General features: G+C 41.8%; 2 protein-coding genes across 8 annotated transcripts; both read right to left on the bottom strand.

Moving 5' to 3' along the window:
* Positions 1–1,928: 1,928 nt before the first annotated feature.
* Positions 1,929–8,590, bottom strand: si:ch211-120g10.1 (butyrophilin subfamily 3 member A3). 5 transcript variants are annotated; one of them, XM_005940819.3, is made up of 10 exons: positions 8,375–8,590; positions 6,945–7,019; positions 6,426–6,524; positions 6,100–6,201; positions 3,548–3,682; positions 3,321–3,458; positions 3,173–3,224; positions 3,061–3,087; positions 2,935–2,961; positions 1,929–2,840 (listed from the first exon to the last, which is right to left on the bottom strand). In XM_005940819.3, the coding sequence occupies exons 1-10, from the start codon at positions 8,573–8,575 to the stop codon at positions 2,281–2,283; spliced, it is 1,416 nt and encodes a 471-aa protein (XP_005940881.1). In that variant the 5' UTR covers positions 8,576–8,590; the 3' UTR covers positions 1,929–2,280. The 5 variants fall into 5 exon arrangements, with proteins under 5 accessions (XP_005940881.1, XP_005940883.1, XP_005940882.1 ...); XM_005940821.1 differs by having other exon boundaries at positions 6,945–7,014; positions 8,386–8,529; XM_005940820.2 differs by having other exon boundaries at positions 8,386–8,503.
* Positions 8,591–12,008: 3,418 nt separating this feature from the next.
* si:ch73-364h19.1 lies at positions 12,009–21,181 on the bottom strand. 3 transcript variants are annotated; one of them, XM_005940816.3, is made up of 5 exons: positions 20,564–21,181; positions 20,068–20,180; positions 17,690–17,782; positions 16,004–16,177; positions 12,009–13,033 (listed from the first exon to the last, which is right to left on the bottom strand). In XM_005940816.3, exons 1-5 carry the CDS (start codon positions 20,712–20,714, stop codon positions 12,851–12,853), a joined length of 714 nt encoding a protein of 237 aa, XP_005940878.1. In that variant the 5' UTR covers positions 20,715–21,181; the 3' UTR covers positions 12,009–12,850. The 3 variants fall into 3 exon arrangements, with proteins under 3 accessions (XP_005940878.1, XP_005940880.1, XP_005940879.1); XM_005940818.3 differs by having other exon boundaries at positions 16,004–16,174; positions 20,564–21,179; XM_005940817.3 differs by having other exon boundaries at positions 20,068–20,177; positions 20,564–21,177.
* Positions 21,182–22,700: the final 1,519 nt, after the last annotated feature.

The raw sequence follows: 22,700 nt of genomic DNA, 5'->3' as shown, positions 1-22,700 counted from the left end.
AATTTTGATTAAAATTTGATTAAAATTGTATGCGTTATTTTGTATCTGCATTTTGTCATGGTGAAAGAGTTCGAGTTCTGTGATTGGTCCCGCTGATACGCCTTTCAGCTTCTATCTGTCGATTACAAATAAGTCCTGAATTTCCTAAAAAAGGACCTTTAAACCATACAAACTTCAAATATTTCCACTGCAAGATGTACTGGGGCTAATACGTTTATAAGAAGCTGCTTACATACTTTTAGATGTGTCCTACATGGTTTACATGCAAATTATGGAAGAATTCTGTAGTTGTACTGAAGAGGATTAGTATGGAAGAGGATTAGGTCCACTGGGGGGGAAAAGTGGGCACATGTTTTTTTTTTCTTCTTTTCCAGAGTTCTGAGAAAAAAGTCTGAATTCTATGAAAAAAATGTCAGAATTCAGACTTTTTTCTCAGAATTTTCTTTTTTCCCCCCTCAGAATTCTGACTTTTCCCCCCTCAGAATTCTGACTTTTTTTTTCCTCTGAATTATTTTCAAAATTCTGACTGTAATCTCAGAATTCTGACTTTTTTCCCCCTCTGAATTATTTTCGGAATTCTGACTTTTTTCTCAGAATTTTCTTTTTTTTCCCCCTCAGAATTCTGACTTTTTTTTCCTCTGAATTATTTTCAAAATTCTGACTGTAATCTCAGAATTCAGACTTTTTTCTCAGAATTTTCTTTTTTTCCCCCTCAGAATTCTGACTTTTTTCCCCCTCTGAATTATTTTCGGAATTCTGACTGTAATCTCAGAATTCTGACTTTTTTCTCAGAATTTTCTTTTTCCCCCCCCTCAGAATTCTGAAAATAATTCTGATGAAAAAGTCAGAGTTCTGAGATTAAGGTCAGAATTCTGAGAAAAGAAAGTCAGTCAAAAAATGAGGAAAAAAGAAAAGAACTATTTTCAGAATTCTGACTTTTTCCTCAGAATTCTGGAATAGAAGAAAAGAGACGTGCCCACTTTTTTCTGGTGGCCCTTCTGTACATTTACATTGTTTAGGATTGTATTGTATTGTATTGTATTGTATCTTTATTTGTTTCAGACACATAAAACAAAAAACAATATATACACACTACATATATTTTCATTTACAGATACGAATATATATGTAGATATACACACACACACGTATGTGTTCAGATAAACAAAAAATATATAATGAAATAAAACAAAATCGTCTGACATAATGTAACAATGTTTGGTCTGAAAAGGTCTGGATCATCGTCATGCTGAAAAATGAAGCCACTACCAATCAAATGTTTTCAAGGTTTTGTTGCATCATAGATTATAATGTAATCTAGTTCTTTTTTTTCAGTTTTTTTTTCTTTCTGCTATTAATTTTATCAATCTTGATTAGATCCCCAACACTGCTAGCTAAAATAGAGCCCCAAAACATGACAGGGCCCACCATTTTGCAGATGGCTGTAGACACTCACTATTGTATTTCTCTCCTGACCTCTCCCATACATATTGACAACAATTTCAACCAAATACTTCAAACTCACATTCATCACTCTATAAGACCTGTTGTCACAGACTTTCAATCCAGTTCTTTTGTCATTTGGAATGGCTCAGCCTTTTCCCTTAACTTAGATGTGCTAAGTTTTCTGCTAATAGCTTTTTGGGAACCTCCTTGTTGGTGAAAAAATACTAATCCATGCCCGTCAAATAAAAGAAAGGATAATAAATTCAAACTTGTGCACTCAATTCTTGTTTTTTACAGTCATTCAAAACATATGCCGTACAATCATTGCACTCTGGAAAAAGGACAGTTCAAAGAAATAATAAGAAATCCAAAATTAACACGACATTCATGCCAATGATGAGTGTATAAATTGTATATAACTGTATATATTTTAAATACATTACCAAACCGAATATCAGCAGTATCAATAAAGACATGAAGCATCAAGACATAGATTTGGTTTATTTATTATTCGCACGAGTGCATTTTATTGCTGGATTAATAATGCACAATACATCACATTAACACTATAGGTTTCTCTTGAAAGAAGATGACGGCATTTCATTAGATGGCATTTCATCACGTATGTGAGCAAAAGGGTTGCACTATAACTCTGTAGTGAGAAAATGGAAGCAACAATCACATTAAAGCAGCAGCATAGAGAGTGGTCACAAAGTGAAGCTATTCTGTAGCACATTTAAGGTCCTTTGCAACCTCCCTGTGATTTGGGATTGTTATATTTCACTATGATGTCTACTGATTTTTTTTTTAAAGGAAATGCCCACTGAGGGAAACTCAACCCCACATGCAAGATGTGGAGCACAGACACTGGGTTTTGGCTGCTGGAGACCTGATAACCAGATCCTTGATGATCTCCACTGTGCCAAACAGTGGGAAAAGCTTCTCATCGAAGCTCTCGTTGTAGGTGTAAATGTGGAAATGTTTGTCCACATCATAGAAGGACAGCTGGTTGTTGTCATAGTCGAGGTAGACGCCCACCTTGCGGGGGATGAGGCCGGGTGGCAGCGCGGTGAATGGCACCGTCAGCGCCTTAAGCTCAGTGCCCCTCTCCAGCCGCAAGGTCAGGTACCCCGTATCTGTGTTCAGCGACTTAAAACCTTTCCTCAGGGCCGACTCTTTAGCAACGCCCAGCCGCCAGTCGCGCTCTCCCACTTCCACCTCCCAGTAGCGGCGACCAGTGCCGTAGCCCTCCGTTCCAACGGCACACCACCAACCGTCAAAACGCTGGTGGTAGTTGGGAATATCTTTTCTCTCAAAGCCACAGCGCATCCTTTTCTCATCAGTAGAGATGAGCAGATCAGGGTTGGCCGTGTCCAGATCCAGGGTCACCTCCACTAGAGGGGAAATGTGAAGAGGTTTAAATTACAAAACAGGTTGAGCAAAGATTATATGGAAAAAAAAAAGCTGATTAAATATTTAATTTTGTACCTGCAGCATCTGCAATCCAATCCCACACTGCCAAAAAAAAGGGAAAATAAAAGTAAGTGGATCTAATAGTGTAAATGCACCAGCATGGGAATAGTAATGTGTGATTCGTGGTCTACAGTATCTCACCTGGTTGAGGGATGTAGGATATGGCACCTGCAAAAAGAGAATGATAAACTCATAAGAGGGTAAATATTTCCAAAGAAACAACCAAAGTCAGCTTGATTTACGATTTACAAACCGATCTTCTGAGTCTTCTGTTTCCACAGAAGCCACTGCTGTGGGATGGTGTCCTGTAGGAACAAACAACAAAGAGGCCTCATTGATTAACTGCAGCGAGTCATGCAAGCTGTAAAGTTTGACCTGTGGATTACAGAAAGAACTTCTACCTTGTCAGGCCGCTGTAACATTAAAGTCCACATAAGCAGCTCCATGGCGGTCAGCAGATTGGGAGCACGGCCCCAGCGCCAGGCGGACTGCACGTCCTCCAGATTCTTCACCACTGGTTCTCCGGGCCACACACTTTGCTGCAGAATGATCAATGTCAATAAAAAACAATGAGCAAACTTATTTTTTGTTTTGAAGGAAATATTAGTTGTATGTCTGAACCTCCCACCTCAGGCTGGGCTCTTATATCCTTGATCCATTCGAGAATAACAGCTTTGGCCTGCTGCAGGTCCTTCTCACTCGTCACATTGGGCTGTTTGCCCTCATTCATCTCTGGCCAGCCATCAGTCTGCATGGGTCTCATCTGCACAGAGAAAAACACACATTTATTAAATATACCTCTATACCTAAAAGACGTGTAGTTCTACTGTGACTATTAATTTTCTGCAGGAATCTGATGTTTCCTTTTAGGTCATCTGACTGTCCACATGTTCACAATACATAAGATTTGATCAGATTTGGTCAGGTTTTAATTCAGCTTACTTCTTCCAAAGTCTGCTCAAGGTCACATTTGTCATTTTATGGGCACATTTCCATTTTCTCAGCATAACCTTCATGCACACTACTTACACTCTCACCAATATTCAATTCAACCCTTTCAGCAAAGTCATTAACACAAGGTTCCCAGTGCATGCATACAATAATAAAGTGAGAACTTCCTGGAATGCCAAATCATGTGATAGCTTGAACTATCGCTCTGTCACACGTTGTATCTTTTTAGATTGTAACGACCATGATCTTACTGATCATCCTATTAGCTGGCCATTCAACTACTAGACTTGTAGTCAAGACCGCCTAAACCAAGACCAAGACAATACCAAGATCAGAGGGCATCGAGACCAAGACAAGACCAAGACCAAGTCAGACAGAGTCAAGACCAAGACAAAGTCGAGACGAGTCCAAGACCGAGACTAAAAAGTCTTTAAACTGCAGCCAGATTCTGGTTCGTTTACAGGTGTCAGGCATATTTATGTGTTTTTGCGATGCACTCGCACAGCCCTCCTCACCGCTGTCTACTGTCTCACTCACTTACTGAGAGGACAGACGCACTCTCCACTTGACTGCCGCGTCTCTCACCCTCTCTGTTTTTCACATAATGGTATTATCCTATATCCTTGCATGTGATTGGCCACAATATGGAGGGATTGGAGCATAGCTGGGCCACTGTGTGAAAGCTGAGCAGCGAAAGGAAATTAAGTGAGGAGCCGGCTCTCGCTCAATGGGAGTCGACTCTTCTGATTCACTACAAAGCACTCTGTAAGCACGGCTCTTAGAGCTGATGCTTTTGCGCATGACACATTATCGAACGTTACGTTGTGTGTCATGGATACTGTTGACTCCAAATCTCCCAACCACTATGTCGATCTGAGAGAGCAAGACAGAGACAGCAAGACCAAGACGAGACCGAGGGATCCGAGACCAAGACCAAGACCACATAAAAGTGGTCTCGAGACATCCAACTCTATCAACTACCCATTCATTCATTCCTGTCCAGACCTATTAGAAAGGCATAGTTGAGGCTAACATCAGTAGTATGGTCAATGCTATGACATACTGACATGTAAATATATTTTCAAGCTTTTTAAGGCAATGATTACTGCTGGTTATGTAGTCATGATACTTCTGAGCTCAAATTTCTCATTTGCTGTTTGTAGAGAACTTGTAGAAAGTACAAAAGGTGGACATAGCTACGGCGACTTTCTGAAGTGGTGAGCGATTTCACCGGCACCATCTTGGTATCAAAAAACTGAATGTAAAGACGGATCAACCTGTGACACCACTTGCTTGCTGGCTAATTGCTTGCAACTGACAACTCACTGCCAGCTGATAATACCGCAGATAATCCTGCTTCCTAAAACATGATTTAACCAAGACTTTCAAGACAGAAATCTTCCCATAGACTTCTATTGAGGTTTTGCAATCATTATGGATGTGCAAAAATCATGGTGACAGTGTAGGACCACTAAAGTCCCAGTAACACAGTACTAGAGACCTGGTCATGAGGGGGAAATTATTATATGAAAATGACTGCTAAAGCCCCATTAACAAAGTCTTACAGACTAATCAGTGACCTCCTAGCAATCACGTGTTACTTTGGGAAAAATGTGTATTCCTCAACTGGTTGGCAAAACCTCCTTGTGACTGCTGCAGTGGTAGTTTGGATGAAAGTAAGGGACTTAAGTAAGGCTACAGTAAAGCTGTAGGGAAACTGTAAAAGTGTGACACAAACCAGAAGTGTCAGCCTTACTATCACTAAGCTAGTGGTTAGCAAATATTTGTAGACAAGCATGTAAAACTGCAGGCAACTCTAGTCTGCTAGCTCAAGCAATCACTGCAAGGTTTTGGGGAAGTCTCTTCTTTGCATGATTGTATCAGGTCCAATATGTTGGACAAGTCTCACACAATATGCACATGGTGTCAAGTGGGAAACTTCAATAGGACTCAGTCTTTTTGCAAACACAGCTATCGCCATCTGGTGGCCTTCACTTAGAATGCAAGTTCCACTTCCACATTGACCTTATTTTTCCAGAAGCTACATTCATCTTTACTGTCTGTGGTTGAACTAGAATAATTTGTCCTGCATATGACTGTTTGCGACCATCCTTGACTCCACAGTGTATTTGAATTATCATTGGCTTGTGCAATACAGCCAATCAATGGCAAAACAATAGTATATCACTTCCCACACAAATGATGCTTTGGTACTTTTCAGTTAAACACCTTGCTTTCCAGCATGGAGGCCCACTGTAGGATGAAGGCCCTGCAGAGAGGAGTTGGCCAGATGTCATTTTGGTTCCAGATGTGCTCCAGCATTGCTGATCTCTGCAAGGGTAAAATGGAGAGAAAAACAGTGGATTGATGAAGACTGCTAATTATTTCAGAGTTTAATAATTCCTTCATTAGGCTGTAAACAACAGTGATGATCAGCGTCACTTTTGGCATTAAGAGAAAACTGTTACAATGACACAAACCCATTCATCCTGAAAGAGCACACTAAGACAGTGAGGGAATGCAAGCATCAGTTCAGGTTCACAAGACGTTTTTACCTGACACACTCGGCCGATGTCTCTAGCCAGCTCCACAACGAACAACTGGTCCTCATCCAGAGGCTCCCTCTTCTCTTTCTTTGCCCTCTTGTGCGAATCCTGCGAGGAAAATACAAGTAAAGGATTTTCCGTGAGAAAATGCTGGAGTAAAGACGAGTGTTCGAGCCACAAAGAAAGACATTTAGACAGCATTAGTGCTGGTTCACAAGGGCTTTAGAAAGTAATAAGGCCAACTGGGAAAGGGGGCGGTCACTTAGCCTAATCAAAATGCACATCGGGGCTCTGATCCTGTCAGCAGAAAAAAACAGCCTCTGTCTCATTTCATCTCATCAACTCCCTGCATAGAGTAACCCCCCTTTTTACTTACATTAAGCCAAACACCAACACCAAACAGGTAAGATTATAAAAAAATGTATTATGTCAGCTGTCTACCTGAGTATAAACGTGACCTCCTGCCAGGGGCCACGTTTGAACATTAAACACACAATATTTTTATTCGAGTGTACAGAAATGGGTTACCTTGATCTTGGCCGTCAGGTTTTTGGCCGGCTCCACCATGAAGTGAAAACACTGCATCATTTTGGCTGGCCTGTCCTAACATGACACACAAAACACACAAAAAATTTAGCTTTAGCAAACTACCCATTCATTCATTCCTGTCCAGACCATGTGTCATCCTGACAAGCAGCATTACGCGGTAATGAAGCATTTAAGCACAATCTGCTACATCTCAGAAATCTGATGGCAACTCCATGGCGGTAAAAACAGCAGTGAGTTATCTCACTGCTGCTCTTCAAACCCCTAAGGACTTGTTATTGTCCTTGGTGTCTTCTAGGAGGTGAATGCTGAAGTGGAAAATGGGCAATGTTTAGTTCCAAAACACTGGGAGGTCAAGTAAATCAGTAAATACATGACGATGATGGAAACATCACGCGGCCTTTTGGAGATCAGGACATAACAATAACAGTAAAAGGTGAGGGATGCAGCGGTGGAGTTTTGGCAAGTTATATAAAGGATCAACAAAGTTAATGAAGTCATAGATGCCACACGCATGCAGAGCACAAAGTCTTTAAGAAGGTCATCGAGCAGAAGCAGAGAACAGCAGTGATTATTAACTTGAGCAGCAGTAAAGCGATAAAAACAAGCAGTCTGAGGCAGGAAAGGCCCAGATTTTCTGTCTCCCTGCCTTATTTACTCTGTATGTCACTCACTCTGGCCTTTTTCTCTCCCTCATCATCTGCAGAAGAATACAGTGTGAGCTCAGTCTGTGTCTGGTTGGGACTGCATCAATTATCATGACCAGACAAAACTGGTTCTCAGGCTGAGCAGGACGTACAACCCCCCCCCAACAAAACACAACACAATGCAATTAATAAAGCCTGTATTTGCATGCAATATCACCCCTTGTTTCATGTGAATAAACTGTGTTTCTGTGCAGCTTGAAGACGGCTCGAAATAGCGCTGGTTAGGCCCACTTTCATATACAAAACTAAGCTGCACCACTCAGGAATTTACCAACAACACGCACCTGTACATACACGTCAATGCTGCGTCACACAGGAAAACAACAACAGCAATCACAGCACATAAAATCAAATGAAAGACTCAATTTTTTTAGACGACACGTCTAACGATGGGGAAGTGCTCGCTTTGTATTAATGCTGTGGGAAAGCATGACCATGCAGCTTTTGCAGAGTGAGAGCGACCCAGTTCGCAGGCAGCTGATGACTGCGCAGGAGGTAAACACAAATCTGCTGAGTGACTTTGCGGCAGATTTGCATCACATGTGCAAAGATGCCTCTTTGCAGACGTTGCAGACTGATTTTTTACCACCAATGTCCACACAACAAAATGACAGGTTCATGCATTTATAGCGTTTTTGTCCTATAATTCGTCCCCTGCAGTGCGTCCTGCGAAACAGCGCGGTTAGTAATAAGGCGCCAGCTGACCTGCAGCTTACCGGGATCCGCGGAGTTTTGTTGAAGCTCTTCGGTTTTCCTCTTGCCTCTCTCTTTAAGCGAGAAGCTGCCGGGTCTAAAAGTGTCTGGTCTCTGTTCTGCAGTGTGTGTCTGACCTTGTTTACATACCAGACTGACAGTCGGCTGCTCGTGCAGTTTCGTTTTTTTCCGTGAGTGACGAAAGCGGCTCATTAATGGGCAGAGCTCGCGACCATCTTGGTAAGGTAACAGTATTTTATGCTGTCTTAAAGAGGCAAATCTGTAGTTTGGATTCAAGTTTTAAAAATGCGACTGTTTCACTTGTGTATTTACATTTTCTTGCACTGCAGCAAATCAGTTTATGCCACTGGATTTATTTTACATGCATAGGTTCATTCAGCGCACACAGACGAACTAAATCTGATAAACCTGATATCATTTCTGCTATTAAGGGCACACTTGCAAGACTTGAAGCGCAGATATATTAGATTTAATCCTTGCATACTGGAAGTTCACTGTCATCTCAGCATCAGCTTAAACTGCTGCCTCTGATTATATATGTATCACTGTAACATTTGATTTACTGTGTAACGGCTGTCTATTGTTAAAAAGGAACATTATATTGTCAAAAGTTTGCCTCGTCTGCCCTCACACGCAAATGAACTTGAGTGACATCCCGTTCCTAATCCATAAAGTTTAATATGGATTTACAGCCTCAACTCTTCTGGGAAGACTTTCCACAAGGTTTAGAAGTGTTTATGGGAATTTTTGAGCATTCTCCCAGAAGAACATTTGTGAGGTAAGACACTGATGTTGGACGAGAAGGGCCTGGCTCGCAGTCTCCACTCTAATTTCTCCCAAAGGTTTTCTCTCAGGTTGGGGTCAGGACTGCGCAGACCAAGTTCTTCCACACCAAATTCGCTCATCCATGTCTTTATGGATGTTACTTTGTGCACTGGTGTGCAGTCATGTTTCACTGGAACTAAGGGCCTGAAGCCCAACTGCTGAAAAACAATCCCAGAACATAATCCCCACTCCACCAAACCTTTTTTTAAAAAAAATGTATTTAACCCTTATTTATACAGGTTGTCCCATTGAAACTCAATGTCTCATTTACAAGGCAGATCTGTTCCGGACAAACATTAAAATTACAACAATACAAGAAATAATAAAATAGCTAAATTTGTCTAATTCACACAGTCATATCAAATACAGCAACAAGTTCCCAGTGATGATTTCACAAAAACATTTGCATGTCTTTTGAAGTCTGCAAGTGAAATCAGCTGATTGATTGATACTTTACATTTAGTACAATGAAGCCGGACAAATAGTGTTGTCCTTTCAAACCCAGACTTGTCCATCAGAATGCCAAATGGGGAAGCATGATTCGTCACTCCAGAGAACACACCTCCACCGCTCTAGAGTCCAGTGACGGCATGCTTTACACCACTGCACCTGACACTTTGCATTGTGTTTGGTAATGTAAGGCTTTGTTGCAGCTGCTCAGCCATGGAAACCCATTCCATGAAGCTCTCTGCACACCGATCTTGAGCTAACCTGAAGGCCACGTGAAGTTTGGATGTCTGTGACTGACTCTGTAGAAAGTTGGCGACCTCAACGTACTATGATCCTCAGCATCTACTGACCCCGCTCTGTGGTTTAACATGGGCTACCACTCTGTGACTGAGTTGCTGTCGTTCCCAGTTGTTTCCACTTTGTTATAATAGCACTAACAGCTGACTGTGGAATATTTATTAGTGAGGAAATTTCACGAGTGGATTTGTTCCACAGGTGACATCCAATGACCGTACATCTCTATAGCTCACTGAGCTCCTGAAAGCGATCTACCCTTTAATAAATGTTTGTAGAAGCAGTCTGCATGTCTGGATGCTTGATTTTATACACCTGTGGCCACAGAAGTGATTGGAACACCTGAATTCAATGATTTGGATGGGTGACTGAATACCTTTGTCAATATAGTGAATGTAAGGTATGGAATACCTCAAGCTAGATATTTTGTGTAATTTTCAGTCTTTATTAAGGCCTTCCATTTGTATTAACAATGGCTCGGATTGTTAATACAAATGGAAGTCATCAGTGTTTCCTGATGACTAAACAATGCAGCTGAACCATCGATTGATAAATGAAATACTAAATAAGTAGTTGAAGGTTGTAAAAGGTTAATAAACAGGTGTTAGATGTTGCTAAGTCACAAATGCATAGACTGAGTGTTAATAGTACTCCAGGTGAAGTGCAGGAGATATTGCAAGTAAACTGCTAAAGGTTTGTCAGTGGTCAGAAGAGTTTCAGACTTGATGCTTTGGCTGCGTTAGTTCTGCCTCAGCTTTGTTGTTCTTGTGTGAGCCCCTCAAGTGCTTCAGCAATAGAAATAAAACCTTGCAGGTAGCGCAAAACAAAGCTGCCGGTTCTTTATTGCAGTGCTTTTACAGAACTAATATAAATGAGATCTAAATTAAATATCCTAGAGACAAGATTACTGCATGTATTATATGGAATGAAACACAGTTCAGTCGACATAATCATTGAACACGATCTGCAGCAGAAAGGAGTTTTATATTGCCAAAGGTGAAAACAAGTGATATAAAGAAAACAGTAATTCACTGATATGGTGGAACTCAGTAGCGGTTCATATTACTACAACCAGAAATCTAGAAAAAAGCACATTACATAAAAGTTATAGATTGATTTTCATGTCACTGAGTGGAAATAATAATTTGATTCCCAAGCAAAACATGATCTAGTATCGGTGGATAAATCGTTGTGGGCAAACACAGCGGTAAGACGTTTCTCGTAGTTGGTCACCAGGTTTGGAAAAATGGTGTTTTCTGGGACACACTCAGGATTCCTCTTCCACCAAATGTATTGGGTCAGGTTGATGGCAAAGAGGTCGATTTTCTGACCACAGCACTTTCTCCCAAGCCTTCTCTGAATTATTTAGATGTTCACTAGCAAAGCTAAGACGGGCCCGTATACGTGTCTTGTTGAGCAGGTAGACCTTGTGGCGCAGCAAGATTTCAATTTAATAAAGCGTAGAGTTTTACTAGTGGTGTACTTTGGTCCAACTGCCTTCAGATCATTAACAAGCTCCACCTGTTTACTTTTTGGGCTGATCACTGTTGTGGCAAGATCGTGCATAGAGCCTGAATTCCTTTTATATTTCTTCCATTTCTGAATAATGACACCAACAGCTGTCGCCCTCTCACCAAGCTTCATAGAGTATCAAATCCTTATTGAAGTCAATGACAAAAAGTCAGTTTATAACTTTTATGTAATTTTTTTTTCAGGATTTTCCACTCTGTGAAGCTACAATAAAAACGAAAGACTGGTCATTATTTTTCCATAATGGGAATGTTTGCCCATATGAAGTTGCTTTTGAATATTAGGACCTAAAAACTGAAAATATTCCAGTTTTTTATTGAACTCCAGAATTCAATAAAATTCATGGAAATTAGTTTGGGAAATAATAATTAGACAACAATCTCCCATGAAATTTTCCTGATTTGTCCTTTGTTTTCAAAACAACATACACTCAGAAACATGCATATAAAATCTTACCTCACTGTGAGTGGTTTGGATGTGGTCCACATACATAAACTGCGGCTGTGTAATGAAAAACATTCACGAACAAAGCAATAAAAGTATTTATTACATTTGTTTCCACAGAGAAATAACAAGATGTCAGTTATCTTTCTTCAATAAATACAGTACGAGACATATGCAGGGCAAACATACGACACGTGCACATGGAAAGTAAGAGAAAATAACGCACAGAACATTAAGACATAAAATCTGGTGTGTAAATAGAAAAAAAAATCTAAAGATGGGGTAAAGACAAAGGTTTTGTAATGAATGTCTAGTTTCGATTCCATGAAAGGCACTCTCATTAGCACCTTTTTTATTCTCCCTCTCAAGCTAGAGCAGCGTTGCATCGCCTCAGCGGGGTAAAGAAGCCCGCTTTGCGGCAGCTACTAAACAAACAGACCTCAAAAACCACACAATGAGGTTTCCAGTTCGGGGACATTAGAATAAATGAGAAGAGCTAACTGTGAAAACATAAGTCCATTAACAGAATTTAATACACGTCACTGTAACCAACAAAGTAAATAGTCGTTCCCTTTTTTTTTTGGTATGTTTCAGTTCTGCCCTCCCCTGTTCGAGATGTGCCAGCCACCTTAGTTTTATGAGTATTCAGTGTTTCTGTTTTCAAACTCACGGGCACGGTAGAGCACAGTAAATGTCACAAAGTATTTTTAACATTCAAACGTGTCCTTCCCTGCAGGGTGTGCGGCTCCTCGTATGGTTGCCTTCCAGCTCATGATCAACATTAGCTCTGTCAGTTTTGAGGTATCAGAATCATCTTGTACACAAGTGTTAAGGATCCAGTCGATTTAGTAACTGCATCTGCGTTACGTTAAATATCGCAGTTCAGCTTCACATTCACCAGAAAGCTTGATGGCTTGATCGGCGTCACACGGGTAGGACGGTGTTGTCGGCGGCCTCAAAGTTAGCTGGAGGCGCTGTGTCAGTCTGAACGACAGCTCTAGTGTTGGTGTAGACACTCTGAGCAGAGGGGACGTCCAGGCTGGATGAGAGGATTTCGTACGGCAGCTCCACCGACTGACGGATGCTCTCTTCGTATGTTGGAGGAGGCTGTAGGAGATGGGGAAAAAAGATAGAAGAGATTTTACACTAAATATTACACGAACATCTATGAGCTGAACTGTCGGTCAGAATAGCTAATTGTTTAAAATTAGCAAGTAACTGAAGGGTCTGTGGAGTGTTCAGAACCACAGGTTATCTGCTCTGATTCAGATAAAGTTAGCAGCCAGCAGGTGGACCAAGATAAGCATTTCACAGAACTTAAAGGAAAAATAAACTTAATCAGCTCTTCAGACTCAAAATGCTAATGTAACATCATCTCTGCAGAGTGAAAAAATAGGCTGCTGACATCTATTCATTATTTCTGCTTATCCAATTCAGGGTTGCGGGATGTGTGGGGTGGAGCTGGAGCCTATTTTAGCTGTGATTGGACAGCTCATGAGTCTGTCATAGGGCTGATGGGAAATGACAGTTCAATGGTGACAGCATATTGCAGGGCTGTCGAACTCCAGATCTCGAGGGCCAGTGTCCTGCAAGCTTTAGATATCACCCTGGGTCAACAAGCCTGAATCAAATGATTAGTTCATTACCAGGGTTCTGGAGAACTTCAAGACATGTTGAAGAGGTAATTTAGCCATTTAAATCAGCCGTGGATCAAGGACACATCTAAAACCTGCAGGACACTCGAGGCCTGGAGTTCGACACCTGTGGCATATTGGAAGTCGTTGGAAAGCTTAGGGCAGCTCAGACTGCCCAGCTACCTGCAGTCAGATGGTGGCAATGTCAGAAACATGTGGTACAACTAATCTGTGCCCTACTCTAGATTGTGCTGTCGTTGGCGTTCCACCGTGTTCTAGATACCTTCGAACTCAGATATCGGAACAAAAGCAAGTAAAAACAGTAGAGCAACTCTTGTGTCACTGGCAATACAGCATAATACTTTGTTTGTTTGTTTTTTATTCTGACTTTCCAAGTAAGAAATCCAAGTTGAAGGAACAGTCTAGATTCAAATTCTGACTGGGAAGTCAGAAATTCAGATTTCCGACTTATTCAGGACTTCAGGAATTCATAATTTTGCTTTCGTCTTGATGCATGTTCAATCATCCAGGTAAGTAAATCTCCAAAAGTTGATTCTGTTCATCTGGACGTAGCGTTTTGTGGGAGAAACGTTTCGTCACTCATCCAAGTGACTTCTTCAGTCTCGGCTGACTGCAGGTTTCCCCAAATCTTATAAACAGTACATTTGCATAATGACTGAAACTAGCCCATTGTTCCTTCACTGGGCTGGTTTCACACCATTATAACACACAGGGAGCTGAAATGGCCACTTTTGGTACTTTTCTTGCTGTATTTTTTTGATCGCACTTCTCTCACTCCTGGTTAACTCTGCTGTCACTCCTTCCCTATTCTGGCCCACTTGTCAACCACATAGTTGATAGTTTGGTCGACTGCTCAGAGAAAAGTTTGCAGTGGTTGAAAACCCTGCTTTGTCAGCTTTCTGTAGGCAAATACTTTCACAAACAAATACAACTGGAGTAGCATGAATTAAATACAACGCAGAGAGACTGACCACCATTTGCACTCACATTCACATCTATGTCCTAATAACCAGTTAACCTAATTTGTATGTCTTTGGACTGTGGATGGGGAAGCTGGAAAACCCAGAAGAAACCCACATGGGCACAGGGAGAACATGCAAACTCCATGGTCATTATAATATAGCATTAATCAAGTGGTAATATTATGTTTACAGCTGCTATCTTAATACAGATTTAAGGAAAGACATGGAATATCATTCAGTAATGAGATGCACGTGTATACATGTTACTGTCATACTGCTGCCTTTGTATGCAGTGATGAGACTTCTGAAGACTTTTGGGAAACATTTCCCAAGTTGCCAAAGGGCACTGTTCCCCATAGCTGTCTGAGAGCGCACACTAATGCCACCGAGGTTGCAGACCACAAAATTCTTCAGGAAAATTAAAAGTCCTCGAACAATCCGGAAGGACTGAGTTAATCTGAGAGCATCCACAGGCCTGAAAGAACTGAAATCTGACCCTGTGGTGAAGCAGAACGTGTTTGTATTTACATTACCAATTAATCCATCCCCATCCTGGCTGTCTGGAACATGTTCTTTTTTCCCCAAATATATTATCTTTCTCATCACATCTAGCAGATTCACGCTCCCTGACTGAGTCCTCTTATCTTTTAATTGCTTGGGGACCCTCAGGCGACAAGTGCAACCCCACAACCCTGCCCTCCGTTTGATACCCGCACCACACGCGCACGCATACCAAGCTGCAAAGTTTTACTGCCGTTCTGCCTCGGGCCACGCAGGGCAGGCGGGGAAATAAAGGGGTCCATCATCTGAACTCTTGGAAGATAGAGTTCAGATTGTGTAGAGGAATGTTTGTCAGTGACTAGTGATGGGATGACAGAAGAGTATTGTGTGTGAATGTGCTTTGGTGATGAGCAGTCATGCTAGGGGGTGTTTAATTAAAGAAACGGAGAGGAGGTCAAAGTAGAAAAAAACGGTGGAAGATGGGAGCACAAAGCTGCATTCTTGGGCACTGTTTGCACTCAGAACGCAGGCTTTAATTATGTTTGATGTTCCTTTTTCTCATTACCTTGTTTGCTCAAGCGTTGTGCGAACTAGAAGCTAAGCGAAAGATCAACACGGTAAAACCTCGAAACGCAGCTGCCAGCACAATTCGGCAGCAGGCATTAGATGAGCTGATACTGCATCCTGTTTACTGCGCTCTGAATGCAGTCTAAGGTCTTGTTACAACATTGTGTGCCAACATCTTTCTAATAACAATAATAAAGAGAGTCTCATTCTGTTATCTCCACCCACTGTGTCAATAGAAATGAGGGCTTTCAATAAAAAGCCGACTTTTTTTGGAGATTTAATGTTCTCCCACAATCCCATGCTTAACAAAACCACCTGAAGGGCTACATTTCCAAAGGCTTTACAACAATACCAAACTGTTTAATGCAGTTTTAGTCTCTAGTGTACCCCACCTCAGTCACAATGGGTCCATTGAGACCAAAACGGTCTGCGATCATCATGTGGATCTGCCTCTGGCGGTCCTTCTTTCGGACGCTCTCATAGGAGGGGAGCCTCGGCAGGGGGCCTTCCAGCACAGGCAGGCTGTAGCTGGAGGGCAGGCCGACGTAGAACAGCTGACCTGCCTGCTGAGACGTAAACAGACCACAGTGGGACAAGAAGCAGGTGTCTTTATGTTATTTGTGAAAAGTGGTCTGAAGTTTAGTGGGGGAAATAAGTGTTTGAGCCCTGCTAAATTTATAGATTTGCTCACTTAAAAAGAAATGAAAGAAAAGAAATTAAATGAAATAGATTTTTATGTTAGGTTCATTTTAATGGAGAAAGACAGAATACCAACCAAAAATCCAGACAAAAAACCCCAAACACATGACATAAAAGACATAAACTGATTTGCATGAGTGAAGTAGGCATTTGAACCAGCCAGAATTCTGTGTGGCCATGTGACATACAAATTACAATCAGTCAGTCAGTTGCAGACATTCACCATCTCAGCTCTTTACGTGTATAAAGCAAACCTGTCCACATAATCACTTTCTACCATTCTAACCTCTCCACCACCACGGGCATGACCAAAAAGTTGTTAGAGGACATTAGGAGGAGCCACAACACTGTCAGCAAGAAGCAAAATTTATAAAATGACTAACAATTACCCTCATTCTCATGAGAATTGTGATGGATCATCCCAAAACTATACCGGAGGATTCTTTAAATGATCTGAAGGCAGTTGGGACCACAGTCACCAAGAGCACCATTGGTAACACACTACACTAGTGGATTGAAATCTTGCTGCGCCCACACGGATCCCCTGCACAAGAAGACACATGTACAGGCCCGTCCGAAGACACCAGTAGGTTAAATAATTCAGAGAAGGCTGTGGTCAAATGACACCAAAAGGTCTTTGTCATCAACTTGACCTGCCATGTTTGGAGGAAGACAAATGCTGAGTATGACCCAGAAAACACCATCCCCAGAGTTAAGCAAGGAGGTGGGAACATTATGCTTTGGGGCTGTTTCTGTTAAGGGTGCAGGGTGGCTTCAGCACATTGAGAGGCCAATGGATGTAAAATCTTAGACAAGAACCCAAAGGATGAGTTTAAAGAGCTTCTGTAAAGAGGAGTGGGCAAAACCAACTACAAAAGACGTTTTGCTGCTGTGCTTTTGCCAACAAGGGTTATTCGACCAAGTGTCATGTTTTGCTTGTGGATCAAATATTTATCTCACTCAGTGACATGCAAATCAGTTTATTATTTTTATGTAATGTGTTAAATACTGGATTTCTGATGGATATTCTGTATATAATATATGTATACTATATATATATTATAATATACAATGTTATATAGAAATCAGAGACTGCTCATTTCTTTGTAAGTGTGAAAACTTACAAATTCAGCAGGTATCAAATAATTATTTCCCCCATCATCCCATCTTCACGCTGTCAGGGGAGGACCCCATCCCAGATACCCACGTTAAAGGATAAATCTCATCAGAAACATTCACTTCAGAGACGAGGACTTTCCGGCCTATGTATATTATAGAGTGTGTGCATGTGAATGAAGGCCCTGCCTTAACCATTAGCATACACAGAGGGGAAGAGAGGTGCTTTGTTTGGCTTAATAGCAGATGATGGGCTCTCTCACCTGAGTGCTGCTGTCATCAGTGATCTGTGTCTGCTCGAGAAAAGGAGATGGCACCAGCGTCTGCCGGCTGCTGTAGTACTGAGAGGGAGCACCCTGTAAAACAAACAGTAATAAATTCAAGAAGTTGCGGGACAGGAAAAAAAAACCCCTTAGTTATTAATTAAACACAGGACTGGAATTTCACCTTTAGAGTTTAACTAGGTGAAGCATTTTTCTGGTTCTTGTTGCTGAGAACCACTAACTTCAGCCCAATTGACCAATTTTCATGCCTTGTTTAGTCACTTTGGTGCACCGGCTGGTTCAGCAGTACCATAAATTATCTAATCAATAAGACGACCACCCTCAGATTTCCGTGCCTCCTCCTCCTATAAAACAAGACCCGTCAGTGTCTCACTGTATGAGGTGCAGAAATCCTGAAAAAAGGCCGTTAGTAAAACGAGGTAATTGCCTCACGTCTAAATGAGTCTCCTTTGTGTGGAGAACAATGTGATGTCCTACTGTGTCATCAAGGTCCCTAGGCAACAAACCACACCGTGTGGTCTTTTCAGCGTCCCTCTATTGCCCGTGTAGCCCCGGCGGGTACCTGTTAAGGAGCACACTCCAATACACATTATGGCCTTTTTATGTCATTTGAGCCGCCTTTACCACAAAGTCAATTTGTTGCCTGACTGAGATTTAGATCCAGCATGAGGACAAGAGATATGAGCTAAACAGCAGTTGCTGCGAATACTATAGAGATTCTTCTCACACAGAAGCAACAAAGGCAGCTCAGATTGCACTAACACGGGGTCACATCAACATATCATCAGTTTATCAGATTTATTATTGTCCCAGGCCTTTTTAAACGATGACATCACTCACCATCAAAGTGACGCGATCTGTCGACCTTTGCCATAACCCTCATTACGTTTCACAGACACACAGAGATGGCACCAAGAAAAGGTGATGTCAAAGGTCATTTTCCCCTCACTGGTTTGTACTTTTGAGAGGGAGGATAAAAAAAAGAAAGAAACGTCACCACGTCGAAGAGAAAAGGAAAAAAAAGGAGAGGAGCTTTTGTCGCCTGCCATTGAATCAGCCAGCGTGAAGAAAAAAGCACAACCGTGTAAAATCAGTGTCGAAGTCGGGGGAGGACCCCAGCAGCAGTGTGCTTTTTTTCTCCTCCGCCGCAGCCTAAAGGAGCTCCCATTGTCCCTCTTGTCTCCCCCCCACCTCCAACACCCACCGTGGGGTCGGTCCACTATTCATGGAGCAAAATGAAGCAGGGAAAGGTATGTGACTATGAAGTCGAAGACATGAAACACAATGAAAGAGCGCCTGTGTGTGTGTGTTTCTCAATCTTCACTTTCTCTCGCTTGTGGTCAAAAGAGTGAAAGCCTCTTTTTCACCACAATTAATCGCAGGAATTGTAACGACACTCATCACTCTCTAATCTGTCACGTGCAGTTCACTGTACGTGACCTGTGGGTAAATAGAAACCATCATGTGCTTCTCTTATCAGCAACACGGTACAGCTGTAAGCAGAGGTCAGCATGGCCACTTTGTACAAGTGAAACAGTCTGTTAGTTCCATAAACTCAGGCACAACAGAGCCTCTCCATTAAAGACACAGCTGAACAGACAGCTTCCTGTCAGTTGAAGGAGGGAGGCATGAGTTGTGTCTCTGCAATCTAAAGATAACACTCAAACCTCACCCCGGGGACTAATGGAGGGGAGAGACGGGTCAGGAAAAGGAAACAGACGACTAATAAACAGTATAATTCTTTGGGAGTATTTGCATTTCCTCTTTAGTTGATCCTGCACCAGCACCTGCAGCACTGAGGATAGTCAAGTGTTTCTCTTTAGTGAGCAAACGGTTATGTTATTTTGTAGGTGTGATTTTTAACAAAATGTTACACACAAGCTAAAAACAGACCCAAGGACTTGGGTTGATTTGCTTCACCCTGCCAATGCTGGGACAGAAAAAAAATAAATTTGATTTGCAGTGATTTAATTAGGCCACTATGGTGCTGAAGTAGCATCAGTGCTAATTCTGTCCAATTCTATTGGAGAGATAGTGCAGCACTCAAGAGATATTTCTGGCAGCGCGCTATTTCCACCGGAGCAAATTCACTGACTGACACTGATCATATCAAGTTTATTGTAGGCCATGTTTGTGCTGCTATGCAAATTCAATCTGACACGCCTTAATGTCTGCGTGCCGGCCTGTCTTTGAGTGTAATCTCAACAGTTTGTGCTGAGAAACTGAACATACAGATCACCTTACAAAGAAACCCCCCCACAAAACTCAGCATCAGGGCGTTTTTTTTTGTCCCCCCTCACCCTCACCCCCACCCACACACACATACACTCTCTGCCATGTGGTTTGTTTTTCCTTACCATATCTGCATGTGGCCCCTGATAGGAAAACAGTCTGCAGCACTGAGGATCCTTGCGGTAGATGATGGACAGCAGCACCACGATAACCACGAAGAACACCAGAGAGGAAACTGCTTGAAGCCGGAGAGAATGAGAAGTCACTTAATCACACTGAGTCAGACACTGTGCATTTTCTTTCCACTCACTTTGCACATTTGAAGCCTGTGATGAGTTTTTTTTTTTAAATAAAAATGTGCTTATTCGCTGTTTTTAAATGTCAGTCCATCTCTACAGTCAAAGTTTCTCTGGTGTGTTTAAAATGACAAACTCAAGTGTCTAAGCTTGTTTTTAATGGGCTTGGTAAACATAAGAGCCAAAGCTGAGACATTAAAAGCCTGTATATATATATATATAGCTATCTGCATGTGTGGCTAGATTAAATCCAAATGCTGTATCCAAATGTCTCCCTCTAAAGAAACGATTTTTACTCGAATTACATCCTTAAAGCTTTACTTACAGGACGCAGCGACCACTGTGAGTTGATCAGATGTCAGCTGGAAGGAGGGGATGGTTGGAGTTGCAGTTGTGGACATTTCTCCTTCGTGAACTGTTAATCTTCCCTTTACAAATCCTCCTGAACTCTTCGGCCTCAGCGCCGGGGCTCTCATCTTACAGATCAGAAAAGGAAACTGTCCTCCTGTCGCTCGTCTTCATCGTGCGCTCAGTCCCGGACAGGCTGGCAGTCCACATGCGCTCTGCAAAGTGGGGATCTCAAACTCTCTCCACTCGGTCAAACACGCCACACAGCGTTTAAGAGCCCGTGACGGCGCACTGACGCCCTCCCCGAAGCGCGCGTGACGTCGCTGTGGCTTGGAGCCGGACAGCAGCATTGGTTTTGTTTATGGACTGACTGACACTGACTGGAAGCAGCAGCAGCGCACGGGCACACAGACTCATTACTTAGGCTAATAGGCATTTTTAAGCTGGACCCCTCTCTATGTGCGGAGGACACCAGGCCACGGACACGGAAAACAGCAGCGTCTGTGCTGCTGAATAAATATTACAGCAGGTTGCTATTGCTGCTTCCTCCGCTGTTTAACTAATGGCATCCAGACCAGTATAAGTTAGTTAACACCCCGGATTCCTGAGCTGGAGTCCCGTTACCCTGGCAACCGCGGGTGTCCCATCCTTAGAGGCTTTCTACACAAACAAAGACCCAAAATGTACCATTAGTATTCATAGATGGAAACTATGAAAACATGCGCCCCCGCCCTTTTTCTCCTTTTTTACTAGATAAACTTCATAAAGTATGTCACCCCAGATACTTTCATTATTTTATATCTTAAAGGTGGAGAGAGGCACTGACATCCCGTAGACAGGATAAAACAGATCTCTTAATATGCACTTCACATATCTGGCTGTGGCCCAAGCTTGCTGAATTGAATCAGTATATTATACTTTGCCCTCGAGACAGCGAGGAGAAATTAGTTTTGCATACTGGCCATCCTTACAGGGAGAGGGAAGTAACTAAAACTTGGAAAAGCCAAACTCCAGCAAGCTTTTTAAGTAATAAGTATTCATTCGAGTCAGCGTATTTTACACAGTAATAAATACATAAATAACAAATCCGTAAACATACAGTTTAGTGTATCATTTTATAATGAAGTAATTTTCTGAATTCGTTTTCTTAACTGATATTTTGTGGCATTTCGTTGTTGTTGTTGTTTGTTTGTTTGTCTGTTGTTGTTGTTGTTGTGTTTTTCTTTGGGGGGGGGGGTGTTATACCACGTATTGAATTTTACTATTTATGTAAATGCATATGAATGGGTGTTGATAGGCAGGCCTAATCAGTACAGAAAATTTAAAAATGCCTAATTCAAGTAAAATCCTGACCCATAACGCTGAAGGTGATCTGATGCCTTTGTTATGCTGCGGGTCTCGTCGCCACCTTGGAGGGAAGGGTGACTGCAAATCAATACACAGCTTTTCTGCCTAATTACCTTTGTTCTATGATGAAACACTGCTATCCTTAAGGGAGCGGTCTCTCTTTCAGGAGAACAATGCCCTCATCCTGACTGACTTGGCTTACTTTTACTTATAAAAGTAAAGTAAAATGTTTTTTATATCACACTTTCAAGAAAATATCACCGTGCACCTCATCAGATTTGCCAGATTTCATTAAATATAACATTTTTACAACGCACTTATGTAACAAAGTTTAAAAAAAAAAGGGGGGGGGGGGGGTCATATGAGCTCTGGGACCTGTTGGGGATGTAAATGTCTGACTTATGGTTTTGCAGTAACTCAACCCAAATGAACACCTACGGTGGATTCAGTTCTGAATCAAAGCACCAAATGAGGGGCCATGTTTTGGGGGAAAACTGAGCTCCGATGTAAAGGCTGACCTCCTGAAACTTGAATCTCAATGCTAACTGAAGATGCTATGAAGTGTAGTGTATGTTAGATTTTCCTTTAATATGTCACCTGTCAGTGTCATGTTATGTCTGTACCTGGAAGTTGAAGGAAAATATAATGCATTTTTTTATTTATTCTTTTATTTTGTTTCTGATACCATTACACTGATGCTGAAGAAATAAGAAAATAGAAAATGAATTAAAAAAGAACGTTTACTTATTTATTTTTATTTCAGGCCA

The sequence above is a fragment of the Haplochromis burtoni genome, unplaced genomic scaffold (genome assembly GCF_018398535.1).
Source record: "Haplochromis burtoni strain Fernald_Lab_line unplaced genomic scaffold, NCSU_Asbu1 Contig_294, whole genome shotgun sequence".
Classification (NCBI taxonomy): Eukaryota; Metazoa; Chordata; class Actinopteri; order Cichliformes; family Cichlidae; genus Haplochromis; species Haplochromis burtoni.
This window is presented reverse-complemented; position numbering and strand designations above follow the sequence as displayed.

What these genes read in the sequence shown, in the direction of transcription:
- si:ch73-364h19.1 (XM_005940816.3), bottom strand. Translation starts at nt 20,714, where the DNA reads ATGAGAGCCCCGGCGCTGAGGCCGAAGAGTTCAGGAGGATTTGTAAAG. An exon ending in CTGATGACAGCAGCACTCAG is followed by an intron (nt 16,178 to 17,689) that starts GTGAGAGAGCCC and finishes TTTACGTCTCAG; the next exon opens with CAGGCAGGTCAGCTGTTCTA. An exon ending in ATGGACCCATTGTGACTGAG is followed by an intron (nt 13,034 to 16,003) that starts GTGGGGTACACT and finishes CATCTCCTACAG; the next exon opens with CCTCCTCCAACATACGAAGA.
- si:ch211-120g10.1 (XM_005940819.3), bottom strand. Translation starts at nt 8,575, where the DNA reads ATGAGCCGCTTTCGTCACTCACGGAAAAAAACGAAACTGCACGAGCAG. An exon ending in ACCTGACGGCCAAGATCAAG is followed by an intron (nt 6,525 to 6,944) that starts GTAACCCATTTC and finishes TTTTCCTCGCAG; the next exon opens with GATTCGCACAAGAGGGCAAA. An exon ending in ACATCGGCCGAGTGTGTCAG is followed by an intron (nt 6,202 to 6,425) that starts GTAAAAACGTCT and finishes TTACCCTTGCAG; the next exon opens with AGATCAGCAATGCTGGAGCA.